Source organism: Chiloscyllium plagiosum, chromosome 1, assembly GCF_004010195.1.
Source record: "Chiloscyllium plagiosum isolate BGI_BamShark_2017 chromosome 1, ASM401019v2, whole genome shotgun sequence".
Lineage (NCBI taxonomy): Eukaryota > Metazoa > Chordata > Chondrichthyes > Orectolobiformes > Hemiscylliidae > Chiloscyllium > Chiloscyllium plagiosum.
This window is the reverse complement of record NC_057710.1, coordinates 8,516,736-8,529,016: the sequence shown is the minus strand read 5'-3', so window position 1 is coordinate 8,529,016 and position 12,281 is coordinate 8,516,736. Positions and strand designations below refer to the sequence as shown.

The 12,281-nt window shown below is 43.5% G+C and overlaps 1 protein-coding gene across 2 annotated transcripts in view; it reads left to right on the top strand.

Annotated features, from left to right (window-relative positions):
* The window catches only part of npm1b (nucleophosmin 1b), a 126,866-nt gene that overhangs the window by 579 nt on the left and 114,006 nt on the right, over positions 1 to 12,281 (top strand). Inside the window, exons 2-3 of one of the 2 annotated variants that reach the window (XM_043693141.1) lie at positions 458 to 551; positions 5,311 to 5,393. In XM_043693141.1, coding sequence (XP_043549076.1) covers positions 5,367 to 5,393 — 27 coding nt within the window. In that variant the 5' untranslated portion in view covers positions 458 to 551; positions 5,311 to 5,366. The remainder of the gene's footprint in view (positions 1 to 457; positions 552 to 5,310; positions 5,394 to 12,281) is intronic. The other variant, XM_043693064.1, reaches the window with a different exon arrangement.

Below are 12,281 nucleotides of genomic sequence, written 5' to 3'. Positions count from 1 at the left end.
CCTCCCCTCGTTCTCCCCATTCCCCCCCCCTTATTGTTTGAAACCCAAGCCCCAAGCTCCCTTTGTTGTTCCACCTTCACAACTACCCCTCCCAGTCCCCAAATGAGACAGGCCCTTTGGCCCACCGTGTCCATGCCAACCCAGAAACACCAAGCATGCAACAATCTCATTTATCTGCCAATGGTCCATAGCCTGTGAAACCCTTGCATTTTCTGTTCTTGTCCAGGTGCTGCTTAAATGTTGCAATGGTGGCTGCTTCCACCAGTCTCTCAGGCAGCATGTTCTAATTTTCTACCAGCCTCTGGGTTTTTAAGAAAAAATCTTTGCTCCGATTTCCTTTAAGCCACTTTCTCCTCGCCTTAAACTTGTGCCCTCTAGTATTAGACAGTTCTGCCATGGAGAAGGGGTTCTGATGATCCCGCTTGTCAATTTCTCTCATTGTGTTTACCTCCCTCAGGTTTCTCCTCGGGCTCCTTTGCTCCAAGGAAAACAAATTCAGTCTAACCAGTCTCTCTACTGAACCGAGAATTTTACTCTGAAGAAACGTCTTGGTGAATCTCCTCTTTACCTTCTCTAATGCAATCACATAGAATGTAGAAAAGTATAGCACAAAACAGGCCCTTTGGCCCACGATGTTGTGCCGAGGTTTAATCCTAATGTAAAATGTTGTAACTTAACTTATACACCTCCCCCAACTCATGGCTATCCATGTGCATATCCAGCAGTTGCTCAAATGTCCCCTAATGACTCTGCTTCCACCACCACCACTGGCAACGCATTTCAGGCATTCACAACTCTCTGCGTAAAGAACCTATCTCTGACTTCTCCTTTATACCTTCCTCCTAATATCTTCAAACTAGGACTCCTTGTACCAGTCATCTTTTAGTTTGTGGCATAGAGAGCTACACACAGTAATCCGTCTATGGCATAACCACCGCTGTATACAGTTGCAAGAAGACTTCTCTGATATTCGTCATGTGGCCAATGAAGGCAAGCATCCTGTTGGCCTTCCTCACCAGCCTGTCTACCAGTGCTGACACCTTCGGGGATCGACAGACTTGTACACCAAGGTCCCTTTATTCCTCAGTACTCCCTAGGGACCTGCCATTCGTTGTGTAAATCCTTCACTTATTAGATGTCACAAAACGGTGGCTCTGTGGTTAGCACTGCTGCCTTGCAACATATAACATAGAATCCTGGGTTCCATTCCACCCTTGGGTGACTGTGTCTGCGTGGAGTTTGCACGTTCTCCCTGTTTCCTCCCGGGTGCTCCGGTTTCTTCCCACAATCCAAAGATGTGCAGGTTAGGTGAATTGGGAGAAAGTGAGGACTGTAGATGCTGGAGACCAGAGTTGAAAAATGTGATGCTGGAAAAACACAGCAGGCCAGGCAGTATCCGAGGAGCAGGAGAATCGACGTTTCGGGCATAAGCCCTTCTTCAGGAATGAAAGAAGGTTAGGTGAATTGGCCAGGCTAAATTGTCCATATTGTTCCATGATGTGAAGGTAAGATGTTGAGGTAAATGTAGGGGAATGGGTTTGGGTGGGTTACTGTCAGAGAGTCGATGTGGACTTGTTGGACCAAATAGCCTGTTTCCCCACACTGTAGGGAATCTAATCTAAAATGCATCACCTCTGACATTTCAGGATTAAATTCCATCTTCCATTACTGATTTCTGGACCCGAAACGCTTTCTCTTGGCAGACTGCTGCCAGACCTGGAGCTTCCCCTAGTGCTTTGTTTTTTTTTGTTAATGTTCAAACCTACCTGTTCCTGTGGGGGTAATGTTATGCCAACACGGCAGTTACTCATTCTGGCAGTGCGTACTATCCATCAGTCTTGCAAATTCTGCCTTGATATGTTGGAAGAATTTGCCAGATGCACGAGATTGTAAGCAGCTCCTGAATTGTCACTAGAGGATTGGCTGATTGGCAGAAAGTAGGGATAAAGGGGTTCAATAAATGTTGGCCAACCAGGGGTACCTGCCTCTAGTACGTGAATAGGGAAAAAGAAATATTGAGAACCTGAAAATTTTGGTTTAAAGCGAGTGCCAGAAGTTGTAACCTGAGGTGAGAAGGCTTATTTTAAGGTGGCACACGGTCCAGATCTGGACTGTACAAGGTGAGGGCGCGGTGGAGGCAGCTTTCATGGTGGCCTTACAAAGGAGCTTTATGCATTCTGTGGAGGGAAGGTGGTCAGGATGTATACAAATAATGGTGTTATTTTCGGATACACGAAAGAATCCAAAAAGGATAATGCAAGGCTGACTTGGAGGAATAGAATACAAGGGGGTAAAAAAGTCATTAAAATGAATACATTTTTGATCTCCATAAATTCCTAATCCATAATGAGAATTGCCAAAAGACAAGCTTTCACATGTTAAGGCTTCATTACGCTGGTTTCTTTCAATGCAAGCAACATAGAACAAATGATACTTAAGCAATGAGTATGCCAACCTGGGTACTTTTGTGTTAACTGATTGATTAACGCTGTTGGAAAATACTGTGCAATATATTCTTCTTTGGGCTGTGCTACTGCAAGAGGAATGTCAGAGCACAATTAAATCTCAAAGCGCTTACAAACAATTGGAGTGTGTATTCCAAGTTAAAAAATCTCATAGGAGTGCTGCTCACCCCTAAAGCTAGTACTTCCAAGTGAACCTGGTGTTGTGATTTTTAACTCTGTCCACCCCAGTCCAACACCAGCTCCTCCACGCCATGTACATTCCAAAGCAGACCTAGACTAGCAAGACTCAGCTCAGCAACTCTTGTTAGCTCACTATTCACCTTGCACATCAAAGCAGTGGAGCAGTGCAGGATATCCTCTCAGTAGCAGTTGCATGTCCCCAAGTCACAACTTGAAGTTGGTGTTGGCATTCGTTCCATAAACCCCATGTTAAAACTGGAGATGAGTTTCATCGCAAAGAAAGTGATTTGAATGTGTACCCTGTACTTGGAATACAATACCACAGTACTTTAAATGACTGCATACCTAAGTTAAAAATAGCTAATAAAATGTTTTTTCCATTCTTTCATGGGATGTCAGCATGTAGACCGACATTTATTGCCCATCGCTAATTGCCTAGAGGGTACTTAAGAGTTAAACCACTTTGCTGTGGGTCTGCAGTCACATAGAGACCAAACGAGAGCAGGATGGCAGTATCCTTCCTTAAAACGCATTGGTGAATCAGATTTTTTTTGTCTGACACTTGACAACAATGTCATGGCTGTTGTTAAATTCTAAAGTCCAGCTGTTCTTTATTAAATTCAAATTCCACCATCTGCCATTGTGGGTTCCTGAGATATTGCCTGGGTCTCTGGATTAGTAGACCTGTCATGTCTTCCAGATAATTGCTAAAGTAAAATAAAACGTTAATATTCCATTGACTGTACTTCCTATAGTAGTCTCTCTCCTTTGCCTTGCCCTTGCTCACTTGGTGTTGCATTCTTGTGGTTTTGTGCTGTCTCCCCCACATGCACACTCTAAAAGTCCTGGGCCCCATAGTGGACCAGGGGCACTGTTGTTCTGTTGACTGTTGTCTTGCTATTCCAGCCACCACCTATAGTCAGGGGTGAAAGAGAAGTACTGCTTAGCTTATCGGGTTGAGACTGACATCCAGCAGATTATTTGTTTGGGTTTCTTGGGGGGGGGGGGGGGGGGAGAGGAGGTGGCAATTCCATCTTGCCTGGACAGATCCTTGAGGCACTGGGTTTGCCAGGTGGGAGAGCTTGTGGCTGAAAATTTGGAGCAGCCGCTCAACTTGGGGAGAGACTGCAAGTCTGAAAGCTAGACGTTGCCTTATTTCTGAGAAAATGGAGACCATCTGGTCACATAAGGTACTGCTAAACAACATTAGTATCGTGACCCTCATTGAGTTTTTCCTGTCTTACTCACTTAGTGTTAAAGCTAAAAGATGCTGAAACGTTAAACACTGGCTCCCTTTGATTTCTGTGTCTCTTACTCTCGTTCTTTCACAATGTTCCTTGGTGGGAATCCTGTTATTTGGGTTTAAGCTGCAGTCACAGATCACACAGATGTGTTTCTGGGCAGATGACTATCCCACATGCGGCAATGTTCTGTTTCACCTCTGAATTAAAGGAGACACATTTAAAGTATAACCAGCTTATTAAGTTCACGTTTATAACAAAAAGGGAATGGAGTTCAGTGATATAACCCAGTCTGCCATCGTTCGTGATTTGGAGGTGCAGGTGTTGGATTGGGGTGTACAAAGTTTAAAAACCACACAACACCAGGTTATAACCCAACAGGTTTACTTGGAAGCACCAGCTTTCGGAGTGTTGCTCCTTCATCAGGTTGTTGATGAACCACCCAATGAAGGAGCAGTGCTCTGAAAGCTGAGTGCTTCCAAATAAATCTGTTGGACTATAACCTGGAGTTGTGATTTTTAGCTTTGCCATCGTTCAGTGTATCAAGGCTGATCTTCTGCCCCAACTCCACTTCCTTGCCTGTTCATTGACTCCCCTTTTTTTTTTATTTTTTGGAAGTCAAAAATCTATTTGCCACAGCCTCAGCTGAACCACCTTCAGAGAGAAAATGGTTTCAACACAAGTCGAGGTTTAAGCCTTCAAAAGGTTCGGGGCAGCAAACAAATCCAGAGTTCCCTAGATAGAAAAGGAAGAAGTGTGTGAAAGACCGGTATCGTGTAGAAAATGTAATATGAAAGCTGAATGCCGAAGGGAGGAGAAAAGCAACGGGGATAACGAGCAGATGCAACGGGGATAACAAGCAGATGCTACAAGTGACATGAGAAGGAATCCCAAAGTTTTCAATAACACAAATAATAAAAGGGTGGTCGTAGGAAGAGTAGGACTGATTAGAACCCAGAAGGGGAATTTGGTTCTCCTTGAGAGGTGCGGTTATCCAATTTGGCAGGAAGAACAAATGTGCAGAGTATTTCTTCATTGGTGGGAGCTTCGAAAAATTAGGTCATAGAATCCCTATAGTATGGAAGCAGGCCATTCAGCCTGTCGTGTGAACCCGTCCCCTCAGACCATCCCACTCAGACCCACCCTCTACCCTATCCCTGTAACCCTGCATTTACTGTGGCTGATCCATCTAGCTTGCATATCCCTGGACATTTTGGTCAATTTAGCATTAGTAATCTAGCTAATCTGCACATCTTTGGACTGTGGGAGGAATCCGGAGTAGCAGGAGGAAACCTACGCAGACACTGGGAGAATGTCCCTTCTTTTACAAACCTGCTTTCAAAGTTTTTGCTGTCAACAAAAATGTTTTGCATGCACCTTGGAAATGAGTTGGTCAAGTTAATTTTTCTGATTTGATTCTTTAGGATGTGTGCTGGAGGAAGGGCGAAAGGAATACAAATTCCAGGTGCATGATGATCGGATGGCACACCAACTCATTCTCAGGACGGTGAGTGTCCTGACCGATGGGATTGTCATCGAAAATAGCAGCAGTATCCGGCCATTCAGACCTTCCAGCCTCCTCCACCACTCACTATCAACATGGCTGGTTATCCAACTCTGGTCCATGTCTCTCCCCGTATACTTTGATCGCTTTAGCCAGAAGACTTGTACTAACTCCTTGAAAACATTCAATGTTTACACCTCAACCACTTTCCTGGCAGTGAATTCCACATCCTCGTCACTCTCTGGATGAAGAAATTTCTGTTTTTCAGTCCTAAATAGCCTACGTCATGGGTATTTCTAATCACCCTGCTCAGATGTTATTACATGCTTCTGGACCAGGTGGGATTTGAACACACTGTGGTAGGCACACTATCACTACACCTCAAGAGCTACTGTGGCCTACTCCCCGATCCTTAGTGTATGACTCCTGGGTCTGGATTCCTGGTCATTGAGAACATCCTTCCTGCATTTATTCTGTGTGGGTCTGTTAGAATTTTATAGATTTGAGATTTTTCCCTATTCTTGTAGAGTCATTGAATTTTATTGTACAGAAGGAGGCCATTCGACCCGTCATGCCTATACCAGGTCCTGACGGAGCTGCCCAGCCAGTCCCATTCTCCGATCCTATCTCTGTTGCCCTCTGACTTTGTCGCTTTCAGATACCTAACTCTCTTTGAAACCTCTTCTGGAATCCGTCAGCCCTGCCAACCCAGGAATCAGTCTGGTAAACCATCTTGTCTTTTTGACAAGGGATTAAGGTCACCCAGGTTTTGTTGCATTGCATCTTTTTTCCGGTCTAAAGCAGATGCTGATCTACCTTCCTGTTTTTGCTGCCAAAGTTGATAACCTCTCACTTATCTGCATTATATTTTATCTGCCATCCCTTTTACTCAACTTGTCCAAATCACAGTGAAGCATCACTGCATATTCTCACAGCTCACCCTCCCACCCAACTTTGTGTATTAAATTAGATATATTTAATTCCCTTATCTAAATCATTAATATATGTTGTGAATAGATGGGGTCCAAGCACTGATTCCTGCAGAAACCCACTAGTTATTGGCTGCCACCCATCCGTTCATTCTTCTCTTTAGTATAACAGAACAGTACTGCACAGGAACAGGCTGTTTGGCCCACCGTATCTCTGCCAACCAAGATGTCATTCTAAACTGATCCCATCTGTCTGCACATGGTCTGTATCTCTCTCTATTCCCTGCCTGTTCAAAGCTGTCTCAACATCTCTTAAATGTTGCTATCAAATCAGCTTCTCCCTTGGTGTTGTGTTCCAGGTGCCTATCACTGTCTGTAAGGAAAGAAAACTTGCCTCGCACATCTATTTTAAGAACTTGTTTCCTGATTGTTAATCAGATCTGTATCCACGTACACTAGCCTCAATCCCATGTGGTTTAAGTTTCCATGCTAGTCTCTTGCTTGGAACCTCATTGAAAGACTTCTGAAAGACCAAGTAAATCACATCACTGGTTCTCCCATATCAACTCTTTAAGTTACATTTTCAAAATATTCCAATAGATTTGTCAAGCCCAAATTCATGCTGATTCTGTTCATAACAAAAACCAAATTGTTGGAAAAACTCATCAGGTCTGGAGAGAAATCAGGTATTGTTTCAGTTCCAGTAACCCTTCAGAACTGATGATAGCTAGGAGAATGTTGATTTATATGCAGAAGGTTGGTTAGGGAGAAAGGGTAAGGAGTAAATGATAGGTGGAGATAGAGCTCAGAGAAAGAAAAACAGTTGGACAGACAAGGAGTGGATAACAGTCAGCCTAGGAGAGTAAATAGCTGCTAATGGGGACCCTTACTGGCTAACAGTGGGTTGTGTGTAAAGTCAGACCATGTGATAACAAGTGTGTGGGGGTGGGGGGAGAGCATAAGACTTCAGTATCTGCCCCAAAGTTGTTAAACTCCATATTTGTGTGTGAGAAATCATGCCTCACTAACTTCAGTTTTTTGTTTTGAAGAGGTGTCAAAGCAGATTGAAGGTGGAGCGATATGTGTTGTCTATGTGGACTTCAGCAAAGCAAAGTTCCGCGTGGTAGATTGGTTAGTAAGGTTGGATCACATGGGATCCCCAGGCGGAAGCTAGCCAATTGGATACAAAATTGGCTTGAAGATAGGAGACAGAGGGTGATAGTAGAAGGTTGTTTTGTTTTGGACTGGAGGCCTGTGACCAGTGATGTGCCATGACAATTGGAGCTGAGTCCACTGCTTTTCACTTACATAAAATGATTTGGAATTGAATATAGAGGAGATGATTCATAAGTTTGCATCTGACACCAAACTTGGTGGTGCATTGGGCAGTGAAGATTATTTCAGAGTGCAACAAGACCTTGTTCAGATGGGCCAATGGGCTGAGGAGTTGCAGGTGAAGGTTAATTTTGGTAAATGTGAGATGTTGTGTTTTGGTAAGACAAACCAGGGCAGGACTTCTACAGTTGATTTTGTGTTTTCTCTCTACAATTTATTTTTCAAATAGTGGAGTTACATTAGCCAATGCCCAATCTATCAGAGCTGTTCATGTCCAAGGATCTTAAAGGACCAATGCAGCCATTATTTCTAGCACCACTTCCTTAAGTACACTGGACTGTAAATTAATTGGTCCTGTGTATTTATCAGCTTTCAATCCCATTAATTTCCCGAGACCCTGAAGGCCCATGCATAGCACCGACTTCCGGAGGCAGGAATTAATGCATATCGCCACATACAGAGAAGTTGCATGCATTCGTAGCAAATTGATGCAACCACAGGAAAGCCAGAGAAGTCTTTCAAAGCGCCCAGTCTCTGTCAAATTTAGCTGGAGCTGTCCAGTCATGAAACTGGAATCTCCGCTTTGTAGCCATGTCGCTCCAAGGTAAAAGCTTTTGAGACCTGAGCTGTCGCTTATTGCTGCTGTTTGCCAAGGTGGCACCCTGTTGCTCCCCTGTTATGCATGCCATTAAGTTTCTTTGCCACCGCTCCAGGCTCATCTCTTTGACCAGGAATATTGCACAAGAACAATTTAAAGTGGGTTAATTAGAGACTTCAACTCTCCTTGTATTCTTTTTAGCACTTATTTTTCTTTTCACATTTTAGCCAGAGGCTGTTTGTCATTCTTCAGGCTAGACATTAACTGTTATTGATTCTCTGACTCACCATTTCCCATTCTAAGGCCTTAAATTTACAGCGCACTCTTTAATTTTATATGATTTTGAAGATGCCATGGGATATCATTTTGGATAATGAAGGGAAATAGATTGCATGCAATGTAGTATGTTGAACTTCAAAGATGGTATAAACACCATTATAGAAAATAAAGCGCTGCACTTTTTCTTTCAGATTTTTAACTATTTCCCACAAGCTGCAGAATGGTGTTGATGTCCAAAGGGATCTGGATGTCCCTGTTCATAAGTGATTGAAGGGTGACATGTGTGTTCACCATGCATTTAGGAAGGCATGTGGTATGCTGACTGGTATTGCAGGAGGATGAGTGTACAGGACTAAAGATGTCCTGATGCAATTTTTAGAACCTTGGTGGAATTGCACTGGGAGTATTCTACACAATTTTGGTCCCCTTACTCAGGATGGACATATTTGCTATCAAGGAAGTGCAGTACAAACTCACCAGACTAATTCTTGGATGGAGGGACTACACTTTGAGGAGACTGAATCTGTATTATTCAGAGTTTCAAAGAATGAGAGGTGACCCAGTTGAAACTTAGGACTTACAGTATGGATGCATAAAAGGTATTTGTACAGGCTGTGTGGTCTCCAAATAAGAGGCAAGCCATTTAGGACTGAGATAAGAAATTTCTTTACTCAATACATAGTTAAAATTATTCCCAAGGGCTGTCTTTGGATATTTCAAAAAAGAGGTTAATGGATTTTTGGATACTAGTAACATAAAGAAATATGTATCGTAGAAATAGAGATGCAAGTCTAATCTCAGTTATTTCATCTAAAAATGTGACTATGGATGAGAGGAATGCATAGCGCAATAGTTAAGCCACTTTTGGAATATTGTGTTCAATCCTGGTCTCCTTCCTATGGACATGGAAGATACAGAATGTAGGGAGCTAGATGGTGACACTTTGAAAAATGTCCATACTACAGAGGAGAAAGTGCTAGGCTTCTTGAAATGCATAAGAGTGGATAAATCCCCAGGACCTGATCAGGTGTATTCCAGAGCTCTGTGGGAAGCTAGGGTAGTGATTGCTGGGCCTCTTGCTGAGATATTTGTATCATCGATAGTCACGGGTGAGGTGCTGGAAGACTGGATGTTGGCTAACGTGGTGCCACTGTTTAAGAAGGGTGGTAAGGTCAAGTCAGGGAATTATAGACCAGCGAGCATAAGGTTGGTGGGCAAGTTGGAGGGAATCCTGAGGGACAGGATGTCCACGTATTTGGAAAGGCAAGGACTGATTAGGGATAGTCAACATGGCTTTATGCGTGGGAAATCATGTCTCACAAACTTGATTAAGTTTTCTGAAGAAGTAACAAAGAAGATCGATGAGGGCAGAGCAATGGATGTGATCCATATGACTTCAGTAAGGCATTTAACAATATTCCCCATGGGAAACTGATTAGTAAGGTTAGATCTCATGGAATACAGGGAAAAAGAACAAAGAAAATTTACAGCCCAGGAACAGGCCCTTCGGCCCTCCAAGCCTGAGCCGATCCAAATGTATTGTCTAAACCTGTCGGTCAATTCCTAAGCATCCGTATCCTTCTGCTCCCCACCTACTCGTGCATCTGTCCAGACACATCTTAAACTAATCTACCGTGCCTGCCTTTACCACCTCTGCTGGCAATGGGTTCCAAACACCCACCACCCTCTGTATGAAGTACTTGCCACGTGTGAAGTACTTACCCCTTGTATCCCCCTTCAACATTCCACCTCTCACTTTGAAAGCATGACCTCTCATTATTGAATCCTTTACCCTTGGAAAAAGCTTGTCTCTATCCACCCTGTCTATATCCTTCATGATTTTGTAAACCTCAATCAGGTCCCCCGTCAATCTCCTTTTTTCTAGTGAAAATGAATCTAACCTACTCAACCTCTCTTCATAGCTAGCACCTTCCATACCAGGCAACATCCTCGTAAACCTTCTCTGCACCCTCTCTAAAGCGTCCACATCCTTTTGGTAATGTGGCGCCCAGAACTGTACGCATTATTCTAAATGCGGCTGAACCAATGTTTTGTACAATTTCAACATGACTTGCCAGCTCTTATACTCAATACCCCGTCAAATGAAGGCAAGCATACTATATATTCTCTGACAGTCCCTTATGCTTTCTGCCACTCCACCAATCTTTGTGTCATCTGCAAACTTGCTGATCATACCAACAGTGCCCTCTTCTAGATCATTTATGTATTTTACAAACAACAGTGGCCCCAATACTGACCCCTGTGGAACACCACTGGTCACCTTTCTCCATTTTGAGAAACTCCCTTCAACTATTACTCTGTCTCCTGTTGCTCGACCAGTTCTTTATCCACCCAGCTAGAACACCCTGCACACCATGTGACTTCACTTTCTCCATTAGTCTACAATGGGGAACCTTCTCAAACTCCTTACTAAAGTCCATGTATATGACATCAACAGCCCTTCCTTCATCTAACAACTTGGTCACTTCCTCAAAGAACTCTATCAAGTTGGTAAGGCACGATCTCCCCCGCAAAAAACCATGTTGCCCATCACCGATAAGCTCATTCCTTTCCAAATAAATAAAGATTCTATCTGTCAGTACCCTCTCTAGCAACTTCCCCACCACCGATGTCGGGCTCACTGGTCTGTAGTTACCTGGAATATCCCTACTACCCTTTTACAGGGGGACAACATGAGCAACCTTCCAGTCCTCTGGCACCTCCCCTATATTTAAGGATGCTACAAAGATATCTGTCAGGGCCCCAAATATTTCCTCTCTCCTCCCTCAGTAACCCGGGATAGATCCCATCCGGTCCTGGGGATTTGCCCACCCTAATAACCTCTAGCATACCCAACACATCTTCCCTACTTTTGCCAATGTGATCCAGACTAATCAAACTTCTATCTCTAATCTCAAGATCCATCATGTTCCTCTCCTTAGTGAACACCTGCAAAATAATCATTCAGAATCTCACCCATTCTCTCGGGTTCAACACACAGCCTTCCTTTGTTATCTTTTAGTGGACCAATCCTTTCTCTAGTTACCCGCTTGCTGCTTGTATAAGAATAAAATGCTTTGGGATTTTCCTTAATTCTGCTAGCTAAAGCTATTTCATGACCCCTTTTAGCCCGCTTGATTCCTTGTTTAAGACTTGTCCTACTCTTCCGGTATTCCTCCTGGGCCCATTCTGTTCTCAGCTGCCTAGACCTTATGTGCGCTTCCCTTTTCCTCTTGGCTAGTCGTACAATTTCTCCTGTCATCCACGGTTCACGAATCTTGCCCTTCCTATCCTTTGTCTTCAACGAGACATGTCTATCCTGCACTATCTTTAACTTATCTTTGAAAGTCTCCCACATCTCAAATGTCGACTTTCCTTCAAATAGCTGTGTCCAATCCACATTTCCCAGCTCCTGCCTAATTTTGATATAATTGGCCTTGGCCCGGTTTAGCACTCTTCCTTTAGGACCACTCTCTTCTTTATTTGGATTCAGAACTGGCTCAAAGGTATAATACCAAAAGTGATGATGGAGGGTTGTTTTTCAGACTGGAAGCCTGTGACCAATGGAGCCCCACAAGGATCATAAACATAGAAATGCATAAACATAGAAGAATACAGCGCAGTACAGGCCCTTTGGCCCTCGATGTTGCGCCGATCCAAGCCCACCTAACCTATACTAACCCACTATCCTCCATATACCTATCCAATGCCTGCTTAAATGCCCATAAAGAGGGAAAGTCCACCACTGCT